Source organism: Podarcis cretensis, assembly GCF_951804945.1.
Source record: "Podarcis cretensis genome assembly, chromosome: 2".
Taxonomy (NCBI): Eukaryota; Metazoa; Chordata; class Lepidosauria; order Squamata; family Lacertidae; genus Podarcis; species Podarcis cretensis.
Genome location: NC_137171.1, coordinates 88,128,263 through 88,155,099, shown reverse-complemented (window position 1 = coordinate 88,155,099; position 26,837 = coordinate 88,128,263). Strand labels below are relative to the sequence as shown.

The 26,837-nt window shown below is 42.1% G+C and overlaps 1 protein-coding gene across 3 annotated transcripts in view; it reads right to left on the bottom strand.

The window, feature by feature from the left end:
* LOC307209439 (uncharacterized protein) overlaps window positions 1-26,837 on the bottom strand; it is a 95,439-nt gene that overhangs the window by 25,120 nt on the left and 43,482 nt on the right. For all 3 annotated transcript variants that reach the window (XM_079964493.1, XM_079964492.1, XM_079964494.1), the window contains 11 exons: window positions 25,165-25,267; window positions 21,701-21,806; window positions 19,323-19,528; window positions 18,403-18,491; window positions 16,675-16,749; window positions 16,281-16,413; window positions 14,035-14,189; window positions 6,297-6,639; window positions 4,834-4,901; window positions 2,286-2,387; window positions 408-468 (listed from right to left, as the gene is read on the bottom strand). In XM_079964493.1, the coding sequence (XP_079820619.1) occupies window positions 408-468; window positions 2,286-2,387; window positions 4,834-4,901; window positions 6,297-6,639; window positions 14,035-14,189; window positions 16,281-16,413; window positions 16,675-16,749; window positions 18,403-18,491; window positions 19,323-19,528; window positions 21,701-21,806; window positions 25,165-25,267 (1,441 nt within the window). The remainder of the gene's footprint in view (window positions 1-407; window positions 469-2,285; window positions 2,388-4,833; window positions 4,902-6,296; window positions 6,640-14,034; window positions 14,190-16,280; window positions 16,414-16,674; window positions 16,750-18,402; window positions 18,492-19,322; window positions 19,529-21,700; window positions 21,807-25,164; window positions 25,268-26,837) is intronic.

Below are 26,837 nucleotides of genomic sequence, written 5' to 3'. Positions count from 1 at the left end.
ATAAAAATATCAATTAAATACAGTCTTCATTCATCTCTAAGGATTAAAAGTACCATGGAACAAAACAAAATAAAAAGCAGTACTTTGGAACAGATTCAACTAACCCTTTGTACTAGCAGAAGTCAGGAGAGGACTCCAGTTAGTGCAATGGGGCTTTCCCCTCCTCTCCTTCTTCTGCATGCCCCATATCTCCCCCAAGTTCACTCTGGGGGTTGAGACAATGCCCAGAAAAAGCACACAGGGTGGGGAGAAGGGAGGGGTAAGCAAAAATGCTTGTGCTGACAGAACAATTGAATTAGTATAATGGTGAATTCCAACTTATGTTTTTAAAACAGTATCTTCCCCAAATGTACTGTGAAATATTACTTCTTCATTTTTATTCCTGCCTTCCCTACATACGATCTTACCAACAGAAATAGCTGATTGGGCGCATGAGGCATATGTGTGGTCCCTAGATCTCATAGCACTCTAGAGGGCAAAAGAAAGGGAAAGTCATTTTTCTGCATCAAGCATTTTGCAGGACAAGCCATACAGACAATCATGGGTGCACCATGGTTGAGATGCTGGAAGAAGCTTATTCTTGGGCACTCCCACCCTCCCACTCCCTCCCTCCCATCCATCCATGGTTTGCTTTCATTTCGACACCAACTACAGCTCAACATCAAAAAAACAAAGATCATGGTCACTGGTCCCATCACCTCCTGGCAAATAGAAGGGGAAGAAATGGAGGCAGTGAGAGATTTTACTTTCTTGGGCTCCATGATCATTGCAGATGGTGACAGCAGTCACGAAATTAAAAGACGCTTACTTCTTGGGAGGAAAGCAATGCCAAACCTAGACAGCATCTTAAAAAGCAGAGACATCACCTTGCCAACAAAGGTCCGTATAGTTAAAGCTATGGTTTTCCCAGTAGTGATGTATGGAAGTGAGAGCTGGACCATAAAGAAGGCTGATCGCCGAAGAATTGATGCTTTTGAATTATGGTGCTGGAGGAGACTCTTGAGAGTCCCATGGACTGCAAGAAGATCAAACCTATCCAATCTTAAGGAAATCAGCCCTGAGTGATCACCGAAAGGACAGATTGTGAAGCTGGGGCTCCAATACTCTGGCCACCTCACGAGAAGAGAAGACTCCCTGGAAAAGACCCTGATGTTGGGAAAGATGGAGGGCACAAGGAGAAGGGGACGACAGAGGATGAGATGGTTGGATAGTGTTCTCGAAGCTACCAGCATGAGTTTGACCAAACTGCGGGAGGCAGTGGAAGACAGGAGTGCCTGGTGTGCTCTGGTCCATGGGGTCACGAAGAGTCGGACACGACTAAATGACTAAACAACAACAACAACACATTAACTTATAACCAGGACTTGCAAATCCACTTTGCTAAGAAAGAGAATTGTGGTTCCACTGCACTTGTAACTCCAGTAGTTTGAACAAAAGCATGGGAATGGTCACTTACAGTCCACCTTTATCAAGCATTGGTGTTGTTACTCCTGTGGCCAGAGGCTTGGATGCAATGTGAAGGGTCATTTGCAGTTCGCAAGCATGCCCGTAACTATCCCAGGTGCACAGTGAGAAGTACCAACACCACTGAAATTAAGTTCTTGGCTTGCATTTTCCCTTCCTCACTTCCTTCCAGCGCTGAACCAACCATGCCCCACGTTCTAGCAGCAAGCTGTCTGATGCAGAAGTGCTGCATTTGGGGGCGGACTCTATGTATACTCGTTTCTTGAAGAAAATTAGCTAGCTCTCATTTTTGCTGAAGCTTCCTTCATTCCCCAATAATATGGACCTTATTATTTCTTTTAAAAATAATTATAATGCCCTGTGTTCAAATGTACAATTTAAAAGACAGGATAAAAAAAAGTGGGGAGGTATGGAAAGAGAAATAAAAAGAAGCCAATTTGGGTTCCAAAGCTTTCTCCTTGTACAATGACCAGTTGGAACAGTCGCCAAGTAGACAACTCCAGAGGAGGAAGATCAAATAGCAGCTTATCCCAATCGACTCAATGGAGTGGATATGCTGCCTCACCTGTGTGTCTTCTGCAGCCAGGTAGAACGGCTGCCACTATCCAAGAAAAAAATTAATATGTAAAAGGTATCTTAGTATACCCAAGCCATATTATTAGAAGTGTTCTCTTTGGGAGGGGGAAAAAAGTGTCTCTCATGCAAAGTTACTATGTAAATGACAACAAACTTTCTTTCACCTCCACCCCAACAACCAGCAATTGAGTTAAAATTATAAATATCCAGATAATGTTTTCGTTTGTTAGAATAACAAAAAGTACCTTTGCAAGCAAACTATTTTTTGCATGTTTGGGTGTCCGCATCATTTTGAGACTCAACCTTTCTATTTTCAGGAGCTTCTTGGGCATGAGCTTCTTGGGTTCCTAAGCACACAGATTTTGAAAAATTACGCAGCATATTTAATAACTTCACATAATTTGAATACCTAATCTTATAAGAAACATGATATAACTAGTTGTCCCAGTTAGAAACCCCATATATCGGTGGTGGCCAAACCTGGCCCTCCAGCTGTTTTTGGACTACAACTCCCATCACCCCTAGCTGACAGGACCAGTGGTCAGGGATGATGGGAACTGTAGTCCCAAAAAAAGCTGGAGGGCCGAGTCTGGACACCACTACCTTATATTCAAACACTGCAAATGTAATGTGCTGCTTCTTTCTGTTAAGCATCTCACCTTATCCCAATCTAATGAAGCTCTTCCATGGCAACAGCAACACTATCACAGGCACAACCAGCACCTGGGAAATGAGCCCCACCAGCAGAAAGCACTTTGAGGTAAACATTGATGGGACACACCTTGTATCCTTAGGGCAGGAACGCAGCCCTGCCACAGAGATGCGGCTATGGCCACAGTGTGCCACTGTAGATGGCAGCATTCATGAGTCTTGCACCAATGCCAACTTTAGGGCCAAGACCAATGCTTTAGAAGTCATCTGATACAGGCATAGAAGGGATGCTAATGCTGGAAGTGGATGCAATGTTCAGCTGGCATGCCTGAACAATCGGGCCACATCTCTCTCTACCCAGGATTGAGCTGGATAGCTCAAAATATACCTCAGAGACCTTGACTGTTTCCTTAACTTCAGTCGTCTCCAAAGGCAACTTCCATGTGTCAAACTAAGAACGGGCATGAAAAACCAAAATCATACTGATTGCATGTTACAATCATGTGGTGGATACAATGTTCATTAGATCACTGTTCAGTGCACAATGAAGTGAGTGGGGAGGGGGAAATCTCTCCTCTCATTGTGCATTGCACAGTGACCCATCCTTCCATATCACTGAAACTACCATTTCATTGCATAAAGGTAAAGGTAAAGGGACCCCTGACCATTAGGTCCAGTCGCGGATGGCTCTGGGGTTGTGGCGCTCATCTCGCTTTATTGGCCTAGGGAGCAGGCGTACAGCTTCTGGGTCATGTGGCCAGCATGACTAAGCCACTTTTGGTGAACCAGAGCAGCGCACGGAAACACCATTTACCTTCCCACCAGAGTGGTACCTATTTATCTACTTGCACTTTGATGTGCTTTCGAACTGCTAGGTTGGTAGGAGCAGGGACCGAGCAACAGGAGCTCACCCTTTTGCAGGGATTTGAACCGCCGACCTTCTGATCGGCAAGCCCTAGGCTCTGTGGTTTAACCCAGAGTGCCACCCGTGTCCCGTGCATAGTAAGCTCTAATTTAAGTTTTGCCCCATGCTGTGGTTTTGTTACCGAGCTTAAGAATGATACAGCAGAGAAAGAAAGAAAAAAAACTTTTAACATTTTGGAGATTACAGTAAAGTGGGCAAGTGAAAAATTAAGACAAATGTAATTTTCAATCAACCTCTGCTGTGAAGTATCAAAATCTCAATAAATTTGTGTTGCTGTATCTTTTAAGAATCACCTCCTGGTTGTTCTGTCTAGGAGAAAACGTGAAAGGAGAGTCTGAAGCTAGCAGAGAGCTGTAGGCCTGCTTTTGTTTTAAGTCAGGCATAGGCAAACTCGGCCCTCCAGATGTTTTAGGACTACAACTCCCATCATCCCTTCCTAGCTAACAGGACCAGTGGTCAGGGATGATGGGAGTTGTAGTCCCAAAACAACTGGAGGGCTGAGTTTGCCTATGCCTGTTTTAGGTGTTTGTCTTGTTCTTGTTTTATACTTTTGATCTCCAGAGAAAGATAGCTGAGAACTCATGCTACATTTGGTGTGAAACCTATACTTCACATCAGTACTGGGATATTAATGTAGTAAGTTAGTAAGATAGCCTTTAGAAAGCACACACCCAAAATCATCCCTGTAAATTAGTGATATAGGTAAAGGTAAAGGTACCCCTGCCCGTACGGGCCAGTCTTGACAGACTCTGGGGTTGTGCGCCCATCTCACTCAAGAGGCCGGGGGCCAGCGCTGTCCGGAGACACTTCCGGGTCACGTGGCCAGCGTGACAAAGCTGCATCTGGCGAGCCAGCGCAGCACACGGAAACGCCGTTTACCTTCCCGCTGGTAAGCGGTCCCTATTTATCTACTTGCACCCGGAGGTGCTTTCGAACTGCTAGGTTGGCAGGCGCTGGAACCAAACAGCGGGAGCGCACCCCGCCGCAGAGATTCGAACCGCCGACCTTTCGATCGGCAAGCCCTAGGCGCTGAGGCTTTAACCCACAGCGCCACCTGCGTCCCTCAAAAAAAATTAGTGATATAGTTTGGCCAATATTAAGTATCTTTATGTTTACTGTTTTCAGCTGGAGTTAGTTATGATCAATGCTTCTGTTTAAATCAATAGAATTTAAACATCATTAACATGAAAGAAAATATTAAACAGGATGATTAATACCTTTACATGCTTGAATAGTCTGTCTTTGCCCAAATATCTTTCTTTGGTTGTTCCATAAATTAAAGAATCTACAAAAAATGATGAAAAAGCCTCTCAGTTTTATGAGTCTTCACACCAGTTGCATGAAAATAAAGGGTTGGTTCTAAAGGTGCCCTTCTGAATACAGAAGGCATTTTCTTGTGGAACTGCTGTTTCTATACCTCACAGCAGAGCTCTGAAATGAGAAGCATTCCTTCAACCTTGGATTAACACCTGGCAGAGATAGGCAGGGTCCAATTCTTCAGATGCTTTCTTTCTCCTTTTTGCACATCCAAGTCAAGGTAGAGGATGCCAGAGGGGGAACATATGACCCTATTTTATGCTATGACAAGTTTAGAGAACTGTCTTCTACTTGCCTTGATTCCCTGGAGACGTTTGGTCTTTTTGCATGGAGGACACACACTCATTGAGGCAGAGGAAGGAAGCCACATGGACAAAGGGCAGTCTGAGATCCTTGGATGGGAACTGTGGATTTTCTCAAGTTTATGTCTTGGTCTATCAATACAGCAATTTTTGCTTTGTTCTCTTCTTCTTGTGTTTCTAAGGGGGTGAATGAGGCATGGAGCAGATCCATAAGGAACTGGCTGCCTCTGATGGAAGGGCTCATGGAGCCACTAAGTCTTTGGCTCATTGTATGAACTCTGGGAGGTCTCTCACCAGAGAAGTTCAAAGTGAGCTTGGGCCTGTGCTAAATTGAGTACTTATTCCCTGGCTTCCTCCTGCACCTGGCCTTGTTCCAGTTCACTGGACTTGCAGTGCTCCAACTTCTGCTGGGCCTCTTCAAAAGGCTGGTCATGCTACTGTCCTCTACCTGCCCTATATGAAGGGGAGGGAGTTGGGATGCTTCTGGGTGAGCTGCAGATGGTGCCACTGATCCAGAACTGTCTATCATGGGTGCTTTCTGGGGTAGTTGTTGGTGCTGGGGAAGAGGATCCAGTGCCATTGCGCTACCTGGTAAAGGGCTCTTCTTGATGCAGGTGAAGTGAGGGAAGGTTCCTAAACCCATTTGCTGGTTTGTGGTCCCTTATTTCAAGTCTGTGCTCAATGCATTGGGAGATAGGTTGAGAATGGGAAGGAGGCAGAGGTGGGGGAAAATAGGCTGTAAGGCTTGCATTTCCCCCTATGGCTATAATAGAAGGCTTCTTTCAAGTCCAATTGCAGTGGGGCTGGTAGGGGAGGATTTCAATGTGTGTATCTCTGCTGGAGAGATAAGGCTAATCTCCCCCACACACACCAGCTGCAACTGGCCTGAAATTGCCCCTCTGTTGAAACTAGGTTTGAACAAAGCCTCCTTTTCTAACCAAGGCAAGGCATCTTTCAAGCCTAATTGTGACACTGAGGCATTGGGAGGGGGGGCGTGGTCAAGAACAGGGAAGGGAAACTCTGCTGAAAGCAAATAGTGGAAGTAGATAATCTTGGAATACCTATGTGTGGAATTGAATCTAAGCACTCCTCTAGGGTCCTTTTTTCCTTCAAATTTTGGATAGTTTCTTGCTTTGATTCTGGAGCTCCTGAATCTTCTGGAGCTTCTGCAGCTCCTGAATCTTCTAGAGCTTCTGAAGCTCCTGAATCTTCTAGAGCTTCTGCAGCTCCTGAATCTTCTAGAGCTTCTGCAGCTCCTGAATCTTCTGCAGCTCCTAAATCTTCTGCAGCTCCTGAATCTTTTGCAGCTTCTGGGACTGTTTCTTCTTTTATCAAATACAGCTCTTTACTTATAATCTCCTGTACTGGCTCCACAATGGGTAACTCACCCTCTGCTGAAGCAACCTTAACAAGCAATAAAGTAGCATTAGTTTTCAGGAAGAAGAAGAAGAAGAAGAAGAAGAAGAAGAAGAAGAAGAAGATTCAGTTCCAACACCCTTAAAAACACACACAATTTCTGAGATCTCCAAAGGTCTAGCAACATAAAATCTGGAAATCCTATAACTGTAATGTAGACCACAGCTAAATGGAAAATTGTGGAAATGTTCCATGTTTTATAAGTCCAGACAGCTAAGAAGGAAAGGGTGAGAGAGCAAAAGGAGATGTTTTCCTCTCAATAATATTAGCTTACAAGTGAAGCAGAATAGCTAATTGCTGAATCTGGACTTATGGGACCTGGTGAAGTTGATCACTTTGCAGTCAAAGTCATAGGAAGCTGCCATTTAATAGACATGTGCCAAAGAAGGCAATCCTTAAGCCCCTCTTGTGAGCATAGTGTGCTCTGCAAGAGTGTTCTTGGCTATCTGGCCTTATAAATAATTTTCCCTGCGGCTTTTTGCCCTTGATGGGAAAAGCTTGTCCACATATGGTATAAAGTAGTCGTAACATCTCTGTTTTGGCCATCTGTCTACAAATTCAGGGAATCAATACACACGAGGTCACCGCTATTAAAATTAAGTGGTAGAGCAAATGTTCTGAAGTGTTTATTTACTTATTTACTTACTTAGAATTCTTCTATCCTGCTTTATAGCCCAAACTAGGTTGCCATAGCAGCTTACAAAAGACTCCCAATTTATTTTTTTTATAATATTTTATTGAGATTTTTAAATACCAATGCAAAATTAGTAAACAATGTAACATATTTCATAACATAGTTTCATAACTTCTTTGGACTCCCTCACGTCTCCCACTCCCACTTACATCATTATAAATTTTTGCCAGCAATTTATCAACTTGTTTGCGTTCTTATGTCCCGCTCGTTTAAATATAATTAATAATTCTCCAAAAAATTTATATTTTCCTCAATCTCACTTATCATCCTAATTCCAACTATTTTAGTGGTGCTCAATTGTTTGTGATCTAGCATCCTTATTAACATTCAACCAAATTACAATATTTTTGTAGGTAAATCTTGAATTTCTTCCAATCTTCTTCAACCCTCTCCTCTCCCAGGTCTCGGATTCTGCCGGTCATCTCAGCCAGTTCCATATAGTCTATCAGTTGCATCTGCCATTCTTCCAGTGTGGGTAGATCTTGGGTTTTCCAATATTTAGCGATGAGTATCCTTGCTGCCGTTGTTGCATACAAGAAAAAAATTCTGTCCTTCTTTATCACCCTCTGGCCGACAATACCCAGAAGAAAGGCCTCTGGTTTCTTAAGGAAGGTATACTTAAATACCTTTTTCAACTCATTATATATCATTTCCCAGAAAGCCTTCACTTTAGGGCACGTCCACCAGAGGTGAAAGAATGTTCCTTCATTTTCTTTACATTTCCAACATTTATTATCAAACAGGTGGTATATTTTGGCAAGTTTAACTGGGGTCATGTACCATCTATATATCATTTTCATTACATTTTCCTTCAAAGCGTTACAAGCAGTGAAGTTCAACCCAGTGATCCACTACCTTTCCCAGTCATCAAACATGATATTATACCCAATATCCTGTGCCCACTTTATCATAGCCGATTTAACCGTTTCGTCTTGTGTGTTCCATTTTAACAGCAAGTTATACATTCTTGAAAGTACCTTAGTCTTAGGTTCTAACAGTTCTGTTTCCAATTTCGATTTCTCCACCTGGAACCCTAACTTTTTGTCATTTTTAAAAACTTCTTTAATCTGAGCGTAGTGTAACCAGTCTCGCACTTTATCCTTTTATTTCTCCAAACTCTGCAATTTCCAATTGTCTCCATCTTTTTCTAGTATTTCCCAATATTTTGGCCATTTGGCCTCCATATTGGGTCTTTTACGGGCCTTAGCTTCCAGAGGTGAAAGCCACCTTGGAGTTTTGTTTTCCAATAAGTCTTTATATTTTGTCCAGACATTAAACACTGCTTTTCTGACAATATGGTTCTTAAAGGCCTTATTGATCTTAACCTTGTCATACCATAAGTATGCATGCCAACCAAAAGCGTTATTGAAACCTTCCAAGTCCAATACGTCAGTGTCTTCGAGAAGTAGCCAATCTTTTAGCCAGCAGAAAGCTGCGGCTTCATAATACAACTTTAGGTCTGGCAGGGCAAAGCCCCCTCTTTCTTTCACATCCGTTAATATCTTAAACTTAATTCTGGGCTTTTTGCCCTGCCAGACAAACTTAGAGATGTCTCTCTGCCACTTCCGGAAGCACTCCGTCTTGTCCACAATCTGCAGTGTTTGGAACAAAACCAACATTTTTGGCAATACATTCATCTTGATAGCAGCAATTCGGCCTAGCAAGGAAAGTTTCAATTTTGTCCAACTATCTAAGTCTCTCTTAATTTCTGACCAACATTTTTCATAGTTATCCTTAAATAGACTCAGATTTTTTGCTGTTATGTTTACCCCTAGGTACTTTACTTTTTTAACCACTTTTAATTCTGTCTCTCTCTGAAACCGTTCTGACTCTGTATCTGTCAAATTTTTTCCCAACACCTTAGTTTTCTGTTTGTTTAATTTAAAACCCGCCACCCGACCAAAGTCTTGAATCAATTGTAATACTCTTTTCGTACTAGATTTTGGCTCCTGCAGGGTCAAAACTAGGTCATCTGCAAAAGCTTTAAGTTTATATTGTTTCGCTCCGACCTGAATTCCTTCCACCAACCGGTCCTCTCTAATCATATTCAAGAGCACCTCCAGGACCGAAATAAAAAGCAAAGGGGAAATGGGGCAGCCTTGTTGTGTTCCTTTTTCAATTTTAAACTCTTCTGTAACCACATTGTTAACTATCAATTTAGCCTTTTGTTCTGAATATATTGCATCAATCCCATTCTCAAAACCCCGTCCCACGCCCATTTCTTTTAAATTTCCCTTCATAAATTTCCAGGAAATATTATCAAAGGCCTTCTCCGCATCTATAAAAATTAATACTGCTTTTGTATTTATATCTGTTTGCAGAAGTTCCAAAATGTCAATAATGTTCCTTGTATTGGCGAACAAATGTCTACCTGGGAGAAAGCCTGCCTGGTCCTTGTGGATTACTTCATTTAGAACTTTTTTGAGTCTACTTGCCAAAATGTCTGCAAATATTTTGTAATCCACATTTAAAAGAGAGATGGGACGATAGTTCTTAAGTTGTGTCTTTTCAGCTTCCGATTTTGGTATCAATGTGATAAAGGCTTCCTTCCACGATTCTGGCGCCCTCTTCCCCTCCATAATTTCATTGCTAACCTCCATCAATGGTTGTATCAAGTAGTCTTTTAATGTCTTATAATATTTGGAGGTCAACCCATCTGGCCCTGGAGATTTGCCCAGTTGCATGTTCTGAATGGCTTGTTCAATCTCTTGTCGTGTTATTTTACAGTTCAGGATTAATCTATTTTCTTGTGACAATTTTGGTAGTCCATTTTTTTCCCAAAAATTGTTTAATCTCAACCTCATCTTGCGGCCCTTGAGTGTATAATTTTTTGAAGTATCTCTGGAAGCACTTTCTAATGTCTGCAGGGTTCTGAATGTTTCTTCCTTCAATCTCTAGATTTGTAACTGTATTTAGTTTTTGTCTCCTCTTCAACTGCCAAGCTAGCAGTTTTCCACATTTATTCGCCGATTCAAAAGTTTTTTGTTTCATTAGTTTAACCTTCCACTCTATTTCCTGATTTATCAATTTAGAATATTGAGCTTGATAAAGTTTAATTTCTGTCAGAATCGGCTGTGACTTCGGGTTTGATCTTAACTTCTTCTCTAATTCTTTGATTTTCTCCAAGATCTTATCTTTTCTCTCATTTTGTATCTTTTTCTTTACAGCATTCTGTTGTATCAAGAACCCCCTCATCATAGCCTTACTTGCATCCCAGATAATTCTTTTTTCCACCGTAGTGTTCATGTTTATCTCGAAGTAATCCTTCAAGGCTTTTTGGGCCTTCTTAGTAATCTCCTGATCTCTAAACAAGTTGTCATTCATCTTCCATCTAAAGGAACCGGTTGGTAATAGTGTCATATCCATCTTTACTGCGTTATGGTCGGAGCAGGTCTTTGGGCAGATTTCCACCTTTCTGGCCTTGGGTGCCAGACCTCTAGATATCCATATTTGGTCGATTCTTGTCCAGGTCAGCTGGGCTTCAGAGAAAAATGTTCCCTCTCTTCTCAAGGGGTTCTTTGTTCTCCAGATGTCAATCAGATCCATATTGTCTGTCATTTCAAAAAAAGTCTTTGGTAGTCTGCCGTCTTTTGTGACGTTTTGGCTTTGTGACTTATCCATGTTAGTTGATACGACCCCATTCATATCTCCCATCATAATGATGTTGTTGTAGTCCAGATAATCCAACATAGTCTCATGCAACTTCTTATAAAATTCCGATTTCCCCTCATTGGGTGCATAAATTCCTAATATCAAAAGCTTCTCTCCTTGATGCTGTATCTCAATTGCCAAAATTCTTCCATGTTCATCTTTAAATAAAAATTTAGGTGACAGGCTCTCTTTTGCATATATCACCACACCTCTCTTCTTTACTCTGTCTGAAGATATAAATTCCTGGCCAAGTCTTTTATTTATTAACACTTTTCTATGGAGCCTAGTCACGTGTGTTTCTTGTAAACAAATAATGTCCAATTGTTCTTTTTTTTAATATATGAAATATTTTCCTCCTTTTTTCCGGGATGTTACAGCCATTTATATTCCAACTCAAAAGTTGCAGAGACATCCTGAATAAATCTGGTTAATTTCCTGGGGGTGGTATCTTATTCACTGGATCTTCCGGTTCCGAAGGTGCAGGTACCGCCGGTGCTCCAGGCCCAGGAGGTAATTCAATTCCTTTTTAAAGGTCCTCTCCGTGTGCAATCAGAAATTTGTCTCTATCTTCCAATGTTCTGATTTTGACCTTCTTCCCTCTGAAGGTAAAGGATAATCCTTGAGGAAATTCCCACCTGAAGATAATTGAGTTGCTCCTCAACAGTCTGACCAATTCCAAGTAGGCAGATCTAAGATCCAACAGTTGTTTAGGAATGTCTTTATAAATTTCAATTCTTTTGTCCAAAATGATCAGTGACTTTTCGTAGTGTAGGCCCAAAATCTTATCCCTTTCCTCCTTTGATCTCAATGTTATCAAACAATCTCTGGGCTTCTCTTTCTTTGCCAGTCTTCCAAGCCTGAAAGCTGATACAATTTTAAAGTCCTTTTCCTCTAAATTCCAAAACTTGGAAAATTCTTTGGTCAAAAACTCAACTAAGTTGCCTTCTTCCGCTTCTGGTATCGACCTTATCCTTAGGTTACTCTCCCTATTCCGCAGTTCTATCATAGAGAGATAGGTCTGGTGTTCACCTACTTGTTTGCAGAGTGGTCTTACCTCTTGTTCTAAATTTCCAAGTCTTTGGCTAGTATCCTCAGCCAATTTCCGATTTTCTACTGTGGCCTCTGTCAGTTCTCCAATTGCTTGTACGTTCTGTGATACTTGACCAGTTAATCTATTTAGGCATTCTGTGTTTTGGTCAATTTTAGCTGTTTGTTCGTCAGCTTTCTTATCCAAAGATTCCACTCTCTTATCCAAAGATTCCAATTTTTCATAAATTTTCTCTAATATAGAAGCAGTTGCTCCTGAGGCCGTATCTTCCAATTGTAATTGCTCAATTTCTCCCTCCCCTGCTTGTGGCAGAGAAGCAGCTTCTTCCTCTGAAGGCAGAGTAGGTACAGATGATCTACGTGTCTGTGAGGCTGAGGTTAAAGTTGTTAAAGTTGTTTGTCTGGTTTTTGGTCCCTTTTTTCTTGCGCCACTCATTCCAGAGTTATCTAAAAGTCAAGGTCAAGCTGAGTTGTTCCCATGAGAAAGCAACAGCCCAGATGTTAACAATCAAACAGGAGGCCGGGAAAAGGAAAGTAAAATGATGTCACTGTTATAAATCCCAAATCCTCTAGGGGGAGCTTAAAATGTCTTTAGGAAAGAGATCAGTTCTGGTAAAATTACTAGAGTCAAGTTTAAAATCCAGGAACCTTCAATAACAAGTTTTAAGCAGAGTTAATATTGGCAGTCACAATTGTTTCAGACAGTGCATGCTGGTATTCCAAATGTTACTTCAAAGTAGCAAGTCCAAACTCCCTCAGATTGTTGCAATTTTTAATTCAAAGTGTCCAAATCTGCAAACTGACAGCTCAGTTGCTCAGGCAGCTCCAACACCTGGGTTTCTTACTCAAATTATATTTCCAATAGAAGAAAGGTATCACAATGCAGATAAAGAGCATAAATCAAATGCTTAAAGTCCTTGTTTGCTTACAGGAAAATTCAATGGGTGCTCAGATCAATTAAGTTAAAAATTTCTTTCTTTGCCTCCACTCCTCCAGCTCTTTGCTTTGAAGTTCAGTGACAGCGGAAGACGGACTTCCTGTTTTTACGTCGCTCCGCTTTCAGCCAAATTCAGTAGTTTTTAGTCTCAGATTTTATAAAGTCCTTCTTTACTCACGGGTTGTTGCTTTTCCGAATCAGAAGTTTTCAGGAAGAGAGGTCAGCGCTCACCGGCAGCAGCAGCGCGGCTTCACTCCGCGGATCGCAAAACGACTCACAGCGCCGCTACCCCCTCCACGTTCCGGAGCCCCTTACGGGGTTCCTTCAGCGCTTTGGGGGTCGCTTCTGGCGCCCACCGAGTCTCAAGACCACAGGCTCTTGCTGCCTGTGGGTTTCCAAAGTGGGTCTCCGCTTCGCCGTAGCGGACGACCCAATTCCGCGGAGCTTCCTCCTCACTAGTGGAAGAGGACCGCCATTACCGTTCGCGCCGCCTCCGGAAGACTCCCAAAATAAAGCCACACTCAAAATCTAGCACAGGATCATAAATTACATGGTGCACATATGGAATCAGGATTATTAAGGCAGAAATTTCTTGCCCTTGATCTTCCCTGGTGTCATATCAGGCAGAAGTTCCCACTGAGGTCCTTTGAGCCAAGGAAGTCGGGCTGTAAACTCAGCCCATAATGAAAGCAGTCTTCTGATGTTTCGAAGAGACATCTGCTCTTTTAGCAACTCTAGGAGTACTGGGGAATAGTGCTTTCTTAGTCACAGATGAGAGGTTGTGGTGTCCCTTGACCCTGTGTCTCTTAAAGGGGTCTTAGTCTATCTGAGTCATGTATCACATGAGATATGGAGTATTGCTGTATGCTTCAGTTCAAAATTGTATAGTAAGCCAATGATATAATAAACTTGGCTCCAATGAAAATTTTAAAAGGGGATGCATGCCCAGGATATTAGGACAAAGAAACCTATAGCTTCTGTTTTTCTACTCTCCGAATGAAGCCTGCTACTCTAGCAGTATAGTTAAGTTAGCCACAAAGGAGGTAATACAAACCTGCTCCTTAGGTTGTGTTTCTGTCTTGGGCTCTTCACAGATTACAGATGAACATGGAGAAACTCCAAAGAAAGGTATTTCTAAATGAGTTTGTGCTGGAAATTTTGGCCCAGGCACATACTTCTTATCATCTGTCACAACCATTCTTTCGGACACTGAGGAAAGAAAACAGTGAGAACTTCAATCAGATCCTTTGCTTCTGCTCCTTGTAATCTTACACAAAGAGTCAATGAAACTTTTGACTAGGGAGATAGACTTTACTAGACCAAAGTGAGATAGCACACTCCTTAAGCAAAGTAAATATTCAGCCAACAGTTTTACATTCATTTGGTCCTTCTTTCATACTCCCCACTTCTGGTTTGACCTATCTTTAATTACTAGCCCATTTCTTAGCCAATACTCATTCTTGGAGATGCAGTGTGCAGCCCAGAACATTTCTCTCACATTCACAAGGGGAAATCTATGTCATTAAAACACTGAAAATAGAATTGAGTGATGTGTGATTATATACTTTTAACTTCACTTTATTGCAAACACTCCGTTCCTAAATGCAATTACCTGAAAATTTATTACAATGAGAGTAACCTCCAAGTATGCTGGTCTGGTGGAGATGTGCTTTTACTTTCTGTGCTTGACTTAGGCCCCAAATATCTGAAAGACTATCTCCATCCCTACCAACCTTCTCTAGAGTTACGATACGCAGAGAAGTGTGGGGAATTGTAGCTGGGAGTGGGCTTTCTTTGTGGCAGCCCTTAAGCTGCGGAACTCCCTCCCCACAGAACTGCATCACCCACCTTCATTATATAATTTTCACTACATGCTGAAGTCATACCTCTTTACCTTGACCTTTGATAGTTCAGGGATTTTGTTTTCTGTGACTCACCTCCCTTGCTGAATTTTTATTTCTCTTTTCCATTTTGGAATGGTCTTGTGCGTTTTAAAACTGTAGCGATTTTTATCTGTTTTAAAATGGTACTTGCTGTTTGTTGTAGCCTGCCCTGCTGTGGACTTGCAATGAAGCATACTGAGACTGTGACATGCTGTACAGGGGCTCCCTCCTCTTGGGTATCTAACTTTGAAAGATTTATTTCTGCAAAACCTCAGGGTTGCCCCCAACTTACAGATGCCTCTTTTGTATTTGTGGCTGGCCCTGCTTTGCTTCCAAGTCAAACAACAGGGGAGTCCCCCACCTTGCTATTAAAAAGAGTAATTTGCTAGATATTGCATAGCAGTTTTTCACTGTTCAGCACTAAAAGAAATATGATAGAGTAGGTATCTTCAACCTTTCCAGATCCAGGACCCTTTTAAAATCCAAACATGCATGTGGGGACCCATTTCTTAATCTTATACCACATATTTACATGGTAGCAGTGCTCCTGCTATGATCCACCTCAAATCAGGCTGTGACCCACTTTGGGTCCTGACCTACCAGTTGAAGACCAGTGTGATAGAGCCCATGCTTCGCTCAGCTGTGCTTTTGACTGTGAACAGAATAACATGCCCTAACAGGATGGCGCTGTGGTCTAAACCACAGAGCCTAGGGCTTGCCGATTGGAAGGTCGGCAGCTCGAATCCCAGCAACAGGGCGAGCTCCCGTTGCTCGGTCCCAGATCCTGCCAACCTAGCAGTTCAAAAGCACGCCAAAAAGTGCAAGTAGATAAATAGGTACTGCTCTGGCAGGAAGGTAAATGGCATTTCCGTGCGCTGCTCTGGTTTCAGTGTTCTGTTGCGGCAGAAGCAGCTTAGTCATGCTGGTCACATGACCTGGAAAAACTGTCTGTGGACAAATGCCGGCTCCCTCGGCCTATAAAGCGAGATGAGCGTCGCAACCCCAGAGTCGTCTGTGACTGGACTTAACTGTCAGGGGTCCTTTACCTTTTTTAAAAAGCAGACAGCTTATCAATTCATCAGCTCACACCATTACTCAGCTACGGTTAGAAGCACTGCAGATGCAACCAAGGGAACAAAAGGGAAATGGAAGCGAAATGGAAATGGGGCCACGGAATGGACGGGAGCAATCAAGATGCAAGGTAGAAAAGGGCAAAACCAGTTCCCAGCTTCTCTCAGTCACAAAGGACTTCTAGTGTTGTGTGCTGAAGCAAGCTGATAAGGAACAGGCTCTGCCATGCCAGGGAAAAACACTGTTGAACTGCTTTGGGATAGGTTTCTACGATGGAGGAGAGAGCAAACCCAAAGATTATTAAAAGAACACCTCCCCTTGATTATATTTATATTTAAACCATTACTTTCAGCTTTATCACGTTCTTCTAAGTCGGGAGTTCCAGGTTGGAGCAGGAAATCAAATATATTCAGAGAAACATCTGAGGAACAGGGAGAGCAGTAGATTGCTGAGGGAGCCACTGGTAATCTCCAAACTGGCTAATAGGGAAGAAAAAAGTACAAATGCATGTAATCTGTTTACTATTTTTTAAAAATAAAATTGTTTATAATTGAACATCTAAAATTACTTCACCTGTTTACACCTAATTATATGCCTTTTAATGGATTAATTCATTATTTGCAAATTAAATTTCAGTAGCTGTTGATATAACTTAAAACTTGATATAGGTGTCTTTTTGTGATACTGAAGGATCTGTGTCATAACAGTGTAAAATATGCTTCATTACACTATAACCCAACCTTTCCTTTCTTCTTTGGTAAAACCAACAAGTCTGATGTGAAGTCTTCAGTGAAGGTATATCCCTTGTAAGGCACCTAGAGAAATAGTAAAGATATCCGTGGTATGATAAAATTCTATTTTTTATAATACTGCTATTAGTGAACAGGAATATGTATTACAGATGTTCAGTGTGTTCAAATCATAGTTCAATCCTATATATATGTCAGGGGCTCAGGAGCAGAGGCACAGGGGAGAGAGGAAATGGAGAGCGAAGGGGAAGAATCTGAGGGCAGTGTAGGGGAGTATGACAGTGGCATGAGAGATTCCATGAGCTTCTCCAGCGAATCAGAAGATTCCCAGAGGGGGGCGCCGAGGGCCAGGGCAAAGGGGGTCCCAGGGGGGGATGCACCAGAAGCAAGGGGCCAGCGGGGACTCCCAAAGCAGCAGCGGGAGATCAGGACCAGCTCCCCCACCAGAGCGTAGTGGGGGGGAAGAGTCCCATGTATCAGGGCCAGCGTCTCCTCCAGCAGGGAGAGAAGATGAGTCAGGACTGACCACGCCTCTATCAGAGAGTGAGGGAACGGAGGGGAAGTCAGGTTCAGCTAGCCTCCCCGAAGGGGGAAGCAGTGACAGGAGCAGTGTAACGGTCAGGAGAAAGGTTGCCGGCTGGGCACGCGCGCCAAGTTCGAATGTACAGGTGCGCGGGACAGCAGAAAACCCGGATTGGGAACCAGGTCCTAAAGCCCGCCGGAGGCAGGGGGAAGACTCAGGGGACTCAGCGTCAGAAGAGTCTAGAAAGGGCAAGACCCCAGCGGACAGACGGACCCAGAGGAGGAAAGAGCAAAGGAAGAGGTGGAGCAAGGCTAGAGTCTTAAACTGGTGTCTGGGGGGAGGAGATTCAGACGGAGCTTCAGCGGTCTAGAGTTTGAGACGTAGAGCTGCGCGCCGTGGCTTTGAAATCGAAACTGAACTTCAATAAAGACTTTTGTACATAACAACGAACTGGCGTTGGTCCTTTGTGAGCTGGGACCTCGGGCAGCTCTGACAATATATATATATATATATATATATATATATATATATATATATACACATTCAGAAGTAAGTCCCATTGAGTTAAATTATGGACTCAGCTACACAGCTGCAAATAAAATGTTTTAAATGTCTTGTAAAGTGTAATATACAAATGTGACACTAGATGGAAACAGTGAGTTATGCAAAATTCAATGTATTTTTCAAAAAAAAAATTAAAAGCATTTTCACAGTGGTTTTTATGTGCGTAGGTTCTTCCTAGGTTTACTACCAAGTACGTGGGTATCATATTTTAGCCTTAAAGACTTAAGAGGGTGATACTATGAAAAGCATTTCTTGTAAGTTTGTGAAATCCAATCCTATACAGAAATAGATCTGCACTGAAGTAAAGCAGCTCCTTAAAAAAATCTACTATAAATTAAATCTAGAAACATTACAAAATGTTGAATTTACTTAAATAAACTCTGGCAATCTAGTTTTCAACATAACATACAGAAAAAAATATTATTTTGTTAATGACAGATTCCAAATCTAAGTTTTAAAACAGATATTAGTCTTGCAGTTATTGCAATGAACTGCATCTAACAGCGGGTGGCAGACTTTGCACCTGATTTTAGATGCAATTCAGTTTAGTGAATCATGTCTCCAAGAGTGTAGTATTTAGGCAACCTCTGTTTCTTCATGTTGCTAAAAATGCTGTGTCAGTTACAACATACCAGATATGATGCCATCTCAACCGGCTTCGAGACGTAAGTTTTCCCTCTTTCTAGCTCTTCCGGAGGTTGACTTTCAAAAATATAGGATTCTGGAGAAGAGATCATGATAGCAGCATTTATATTGCAGCATTCACATTGTAACATGAAACCATAATGATAAACCACTCTTATTTTATTTACAATTTTTACTTAGCATTATACCCCTGAAAACAATAAAAAGATGTATGAGTTGTTTTTTACATGCATATTGGTTATCAATAACTAATTTTCTGTTCTTCACTCAAATGAACAGGAAAACACTGCCAAATAAGATACAACAATGAGCCAGCGTATGCATAACACAATTTCCCTGAAAACCATGGTTTCCTGAGTTTGGTTCCCAATTTGCAAAGTACACTTCCTCTTTCAGAATGGATCCTTTTTCTCTTTAACAATAGGTTCAAACCCAAAATTGTTGAGCAAACCCCCACGTTACAAAACACGATTTCTCAATTTCTCGATTGACTTGCCCAAGACAATTCAGGACAAAGTGCCGCCTTTCAGAAATTCCATGACATATGTCAGCCTTGGGTTACTGTTACATCCGTACTTACCATGATTGACACAGACCAAGAGTTCAAACCCGATTTCAAAACATGGTTATGACAGAAACCTTGGTTTCTGTTAATACCGGTTAGTGTTGCTGTACATACAAATACTAAATGCTGGTTAGCAGTAAGTTTGCTAATTGCATCATGCCAAATATTCCTATACACCAACTAGCAGAAAAGGCTGCAATCCTATACACACTTACACAGGAATAGGCCACAGTGAATACAGTAGGACTTGTTTCTGAGTAAAAATGGATGGGATCAGACTGTCTGAGTACGTAATATTATTTAAAAATGAAGAAATGCTGTTAATATAATTATAGAGGTTACCTGTTGCTGAGATGCTAGAGGCATCAATATTTGCATTCAATAAGCCCAGTGTCTTACTATGAGACAAGACGTAAATATCATTTTTGAAAGCCAGTAAAATATCACCCGAACTATTCAGGAAACAGGCTGTGCTTAAAGTGTTATCAAGAGTGATATCTGCCACCAGATTCTTCTGTGTATCCCATAGCTTTATCGTGGAATCTGAACTAGAAAATAAAGGGAACATCATGGGAAATAGTCTTAAGACAGAATATAACTCACTCTTATGCAGAAGCTTACTTTCAAGACCCACGCAGTACTAAAGCAAACTGGAATTAAATTATACACATTTCATGTGAACTTCAGTTTAGGACTAAGTATACCAGGTTCCTGATTACAGGATGAAGGTTTTTCTAAAATCATGTGTTTTTGTTGTTTGTATTAAATGAATGAAATCCTACGTTTGAGAAACAAAATTATAAAAGAAGAAGAAGAAGAAGAAGAAGAAGAAGAAGAAGAAGAAGAAGAAGAAGAAGAGCAGCAGCAGCAGCAGCAGCAGCAGCTTGGATTTGATATCCCGCCTTTCACTCCCCTTCAGGAGTCTCAAAGCGGCTAACAATCTCCTTTCCCTTCCTCCCCCACAACAAACACTCTGTGAGGTGAGTGGGGCTGAGAGACTTCAGAGAAGTGTGACTAGCTCAAGGTCACCCAGCAGCTGCATGTGGAGGAGCGGGGAAGCGAACCCGGTTCCCCAGATTACGAATCTATCGCTCTTAACCACTACACCACACTCACACACCAGCTTGTATCCAACAGTGTTGCTCAGCTGATGGTAAGACTTCCATGAGCAGAATGGGGAGGGAAGTAATTTTAAGTCATCCCCACTCTACCCTGCAGCCCCCCATGTCTCCTTAAATCTTCTCCAGAGGGGGTAAAAGACTCTGGAGAACACATTTAGAAGGGACATGGGAGGCTGAAGGGAAATTGTTGTCCTCCCCACGTTATTCATTTCCTGCTTAAATTCCTATTAAAAAATGTTTTCTTTGATTTCAATGGGCTAAAAGCACCCCCCCCCCACACACACACCTAATTCTACCTGTTAGCACCATATCCTCTCTATTTCTAGATATAATATTCTCCCTCTTAGCTTGTTGCCGAAGAGGCACTTTGAAGCTCCTACGATCAGCTAGACATCAGCTAATTCTAGGTGCTTGAAAAGAGCCTTCCACGGGTGTCAATCAGCTGATTGCCAGTGCTTCAAAGCGCAGTCCCCAAAGTTAACTGGTATTGGGAACTCCCTAGTATAGCCAAGGGGTCAGGTAGAAGTGGTTTAGATTCAAAGATCTTCCGCCAGTGCTTTGAATCCATTCGTTCCCCCTGGAGAGAGAAAATGCTCCATTTTCTTTTTTCCTAGAGGTTGCAATTTGAATGGCTGAAGGAGGTGCTTTGAATCCAAATATCCTTCTCTGCAGAGGCAGGGCAGGGGTGGGTGGGTGAGGAAATTACCTGTTCTTGTTATGGCAGCAGGTGATCGGCTGGTGAACATTATCAACCACCTGACAAAGTTGACCCACAGGGGCTGGGGTAAATGAAGATCTGGCCTGCCAGCTAAATCTAATTCCCCATGCCTCTAATATGAGATGCTTCAAGAAACACAAGCAGGTCGTTCAGATTTGGTTTTCTGCATGGGAGATTGGATTCTACATACTCAGTTTAAAACCGAAATAGATATTGACTGTATTGCTATTGTGCAGCTACTGCCCACACCAGTGGGTGAGGCTTAATGGAATGTGTCTGGGCTGTATTATTTTGTCGCTCCCCTAAATCACTCCCCCTACCCACCCTCTGCAACCTTCTTCCATGCAAACAGGCATCTCTCTATCTCCAGGTGCACACTTAATAAATAAATAAAAATTCACTGGATGTCTGCAAGTTATCATATTTCACAATGGGCAAAATGGAGACTTGTACTCTTTTTGAAGGAGGGGATAATACTTATTTCCACTTAGTCCTCCCCCCACCAAATACTAAGGTCTTTAACAAGAGTGATACCCCACCTGAAAAACAACAACAAGAAAGCAGCAACAAAAACCGCAGCAGCAACAAAATACTGAAATTATGATAAAGTATGCCAGCTTTGCCTGAAGCCATCTCCCTCCTACCTAGTACTTCTCTTCTTAGGGTGAAGATTCAATTTTCTTAAAAAATTACAGTATTAAAATGAAAATGTTAAAATAATGCTGGTGTCAGCAGTGGTGGGTGCTGACATTTCCCCCACTATGCTGGGTGCTGGTCTGGGGCATGAAGCCATAATATAGATTTATGGATTTTATAGCACATGTACCATCCTGTCTTCCTTTTCCCATGTTACAAACGGTAACATTAAACTATTCACCTACCCGCAACTTAAAAAGAGAGAATAATTCTTGCAGGAATCCACTGCCAGTACAGGGCCATTGTGGTACTTGTCCGAAAAAGCATCTTTTTCTTCTTCTTCATTCTTCCCTTAAAGAAAAGGAATACTCTGATATAATTTGTGAATTTGAGGATCTGATTTCAGATTCTGAATGCACCCTTGTCAGGAAATGATAATATTATGTGCCAGAACGGTGGTAGGTCTGCAGGGCTCTGTGAGCAGCCTTGGTGGGGGGGTTATTCATTCACCTTACCCTCTCCCAAACAATGTGGGCACCGTCAGGAAAAGGTTATAATGACGATGTGTCAGCCCTGGGTCCCCCATCCCTCCTTTGGTCTTCCCTTACCCCACTTCTCTCTCCAGTGGGTAAAGTAACACTGGAGGATAAGCTGCTCGGGATGGGTGGGAATTCTGCACTCCTCATTTGGTGCTTCTTTTACTCTTAAAATTGGAACTCTACCAATCTACTTTTACTTTCTCCACAACTGTGGCAGAGTTAGGTTTGTCTCTATCATGGCCCTAAATGGGCACTTATCAGTTGATCAAGTGAGCAAGTTATTTGACTCTTGCCCCTGTTTATATATATAAAACACACAATTGGTTTGATCCTATCTAAACTATAAAATAGCCCCATGTTTAGCCAAAGGAAAAGAATTGTGTTCTAACCAGATACCCCCCAGGCCATTGAAACGGAAATACAGAATGTTCCAACCTTCATTCATCTCAAAAAAACCAGAAGCTTATGGATAAGATATATTACTTCTTTGTAACTTTCTAAACTCTTCATTGTTTTTATAAGTTCTATCAATATAAAAGAGTGCAAAAAAAACCCCCCACACACAGGTGAAATTGAGAGAAGCCATTACTAGTAACAACTAGTCAAAAATAGGTTACTAGCAAGTCAGCATCTACAGAATGAAAGTGTGAATCATTTTTGAAATGTATTACAAAACTTCAGTAGAACTCGAAAGTTCTACTACGGACTAAAATATGTGGGTGGAATTAAATGGCAAGCTAATTCTGTACACAAGGTTAGGCATGGGAAAAGTCAGTGCTACTGTTGGTCATGAAATAGCTGCTCAGGTCATCCATTCATGGCTAGAAGGCTGTATCAACAGCTGAATGTGAAACTGCATTAATAATTTTCTGAAATAATCAATATTCTCATTGGATATTATGCATATCCAAATATAGAATAAGGATGAGCATGCAATCTTATGCATGTTTATTCAGGTATTTAGTGTGGCTGATTCTCAGGTAAGGATTGCAGGCTTGTTCACAGGACGCAGTGCCTTTGAAGAAACAATTATGTCATGAAAAGATCTATTGAGATAACTTAATGGATTAGAACTACACACATTCCTTTACTTATAGTGTTCTCACAGAATGATGTCCACTCAATTATGTTAGCACAACACCAACACCTGAGCAGAATATATTGTGCTAGAGGATTCTGGTTCCATTTCTTTCTGTAACCTAACAACAACTTTATTACTAAAATATTCTGGCTTCACTTTGTTTATTTCCAAATGTCATGCCCACTGTCTGTTCCCTCATCTGCTTCACTGGCCTGCTATGCCTTCTGCTGCATGTGAGAGGACAGGCTGGAGGATGCTAAAACTCAGCCATCTGCTGAGAGGAGCACATTGCCCAGTGTCCATGCCTAGTGTGATCTGAAGTGATATGGTTGTGCAGCAGGCCTTTTCTTAGCGCACAGAGGTGAAATGCAAGTGAAATGGGGTGAGTGAGTGAGCAAGAGAAACCAGATAGAATGGCAGGTGTTTGCATGATAATTTGATGCCCGTGTGAGAATGATGTGTGTTTTGGCCCCACTGTGATCATGTTGGCTCTCGGAAACTTGACCTGAGAGAGGAAGCTTCCCCACACCTTCTGCAGATATTTAGCCACTGTGTCCAGTTTGGGCAACTTCAAGATGTTTAATCAAGATACTTGGGGCAGTGAGGATTACCGTCACATTTGCTGCACTCATGTCCATCACGACTGCTTAGATCTACCGTACCAGGACAAAGGATCTGGATCATTGTGATTTAAAATGCCATGAGAAAAGATGATGCCCTGACTCCTTTTAAGGGAGCAATTGTGAAACTCCTTATCAAGGAGCCATTGCTTGTCCCACTGGATCTAAATAACTATCATGTGGTGTCATTTTTTTTCCAGGCAAAAAGGTCCTTGAATGTGTAATGGTTGGCCAACTCCACATTTTCTTGGATGAAAGTGATTATTTGCAACTATTCCAATCTGATTTCCAGCTTGGATGTGAGACTGAAATTCCGTTGCTCACACTGGTGGATAACTGGCACAAGAAGAGTGTGACCCTGTTTATTCTCTTGGATTTGTCAGAGATTTTTGATACAACTGTTTTCTCTGTTGTTCCTGGCTTGATGCTCATTGTTTGCTTAGAGAGAAACAAACCATGGGCACTGGTTCACATGTAATATGAAGCCAACACTGTGATTTGTTTTGTTGCAGCAATGGGAAGAGCAAGGTGGGAATGGTTTGAGCATGCTGCTTATTTTCTGTAAGCCATAGCTTATTTCAGGCTATGGCTTACCAGGGTGTACAAACCAGGCCACCAAAACATTATGAGGCCAACACAGTTTAATTTAAGGATTTCTCCATCTGCCAAAAGAATTAGTTTGGAATCCTATGCACATAGGCTTGTAAATCCCATGGAAATCAAAGGAACTTATTTCAAACAAAAGTAGAAGCAGGCTGCACTATTTGAGGGTTTTTTTGGGGTGGCGGGAAAAATGTCTGATTATTTATTTATTTTGACCATTTATATACTGCTTAAATACAACAGTCTCTAAGCCAGGCATCCCCAACCTTTGGCCCTCCAGATGTTTTGGACTACAATTCCCATCATCCCTGACCACTGGTCCTGTTAGCTAGAGATCATGGGAGTTGTAGGCCAAAACATCTGGAGGGCCGCAGGTTGGGGATGTCTACTCTAAGCAGTATACAAGTTACTTAGGACAAAAAGATCAGTTAAAATGATAAGATTAGAATTCAGTTAAAATGCCTGTTGGATATTCAACAAGGACAGGGGCTGCCTGACCTGAAATAATGTCACCAACATTTAGCTACTTTGCCCAAACTAGCCTCTATGTAATCCCACTGTCTTCAGTGGGAAAGATTTAAATGTGTGTTGAACTCTTTCTTCACTTAAAAGTGCTTACTTTGGCTAAGTCATGCCTTTTATACCAGCATAATTTTCTGAGTAAAACTCAGGAACAATGTTTTAACTTTTATTTTTGATGCTGATTTACTATGCAATCCTGTCATCACTTCTCAGATATATGTGTGGGATTGCAGCATCAATGTGTTCAAATCTCCATAAAAGACATTAACAATTTTACTATAAAAAGGCTAAGGTTTCACTCTTCCTATTTGTATGCATACTAAATTATTTCAAAAGCATCTCACCATGATACTTCACATCTTTTCCATACAAAGTTGTTTTGTTGTCTTCTTTTATATTTAAAACATCCACACTTCCAGATGTCAGACCAATGAAGAGTGAATTGCTCTGAAATAGGTATATAATTTCAGTTTGGTATATACAAACTCACTGTTCTCTCTGTCTATAGGTCTAGTAACTTATAGTCAAGAAAAGAATGGCCTTCAGATTGCCACCCCTTTATGGAGAACATTCCTTCATGACTATCTTATAAAGCCATTCATCTTCCTTCAACCCAATTCTTCCTTTTACACAGCTTCTGCAATGACTATAAGAAAAGGGTTTATTTGTTTTTATTTAGTTAAAATTTTATACTTTGTTTTTTGAGGAACTTGCTCTACAAAGCAGAACCATAGCTAGGGGGGGGGGGCTAGCCATGTTTTTTGCCCTGGGTGAAGCCTCCAGAAGGGCATCATTGAGGCTCCCAGCCTGTGTGTGTGTGTGTGTGTGTGTGTGTACGCAAATATGTGCCTATGCGGTCTTTGAGCCGGGTGAAAAAGGCCTAGTTTCTGTTGGGATTCGCAGGATACTGAATAAGTCTGCAGGCTTCAACAGGATGATGCAATACTCTGTGAAGTGCTGGGTCAGAGTGACTCAGCAGGAGTGTGTGATTAATGTGATTGGCTATCACCTGTTTTAAAAAGAAAAGCCTGTTTAACAGTGTGTGGTGGTTGCTGTGGTGGTTGTGCTGTAGTGTGGTGGTGCTGTGGTGGAGAGTATTCGTTTGTAAGTACTCTGTATGGACTGTCTCTTTTGTAAATACCTGTATATACCTCACATTAAAAGACTGCACTGGGAAAAACCTGGGACTCTTAGCGTTTCTGCTGAAAGCGCCGCGAGGAATTTCGCGACAGGGTTATGGGCCCAGCACACAAGAGTACAGGTGGCAGTTATCTAGCCGTGGGTGCTGGAGGTGAGCTGCAGGGATGGAGCAGTCCAGAAGTGGCGTGTTGCTGGAGAAGCTGACGGCCACGAACTACAGCATCTGGTCGGTCCACATGCAACACTTCCTCAAGCGTGAGGGCCTGTGGAAGGTGGTGGAAACTCCACCACAGCCCCCTGAGAAGGATGAGGATGACGATGAAAAGCTGGCACTAGCAGAGGCCCAGCTAGAAAAGGATGAGAAAGCTTTGGCTACTATCATCCTTGGAGTGGACGACAGCCAGCTAGTCTACGTAGCTGATAAGGTGACGGCAAGTGAGGCGTGGAATGCACTCAAGGCTGTCCATGTGCGAGAGACAGCTGGCTCACTGATAACACTGACCAGGAGACTGTACCGGTGTCGGAAGAAACCGGGGGACTCCCTGGTGAACCACCTAAAATTCCTAACAGGCTGTTTCCAGGAGCTAGCCTTAAGAGGGAGGCCTGTGGGGGAAGAGGACAAAGTCTTTATAGTCCTGAGTTCCCTTGATGACAGCTATGATATGCTGGTCAATTCCCTCGAGTCTGTAGAGACTGATAAGCTGACTCTGGAATACGTAACTGGACGGTTGTATGCAGAGGAGGACAGGCGTGCAGAGCGAAAGATGACCTCAGCCCAGCTGTTGGAGCATCCCAGAGGGAACAACAGCCGGGAAGACCAGAGGTGTTGGGAGCCGGAGAAACAGCCAGGAGGAGCTGCTGCAGACCAGCCGGTGGT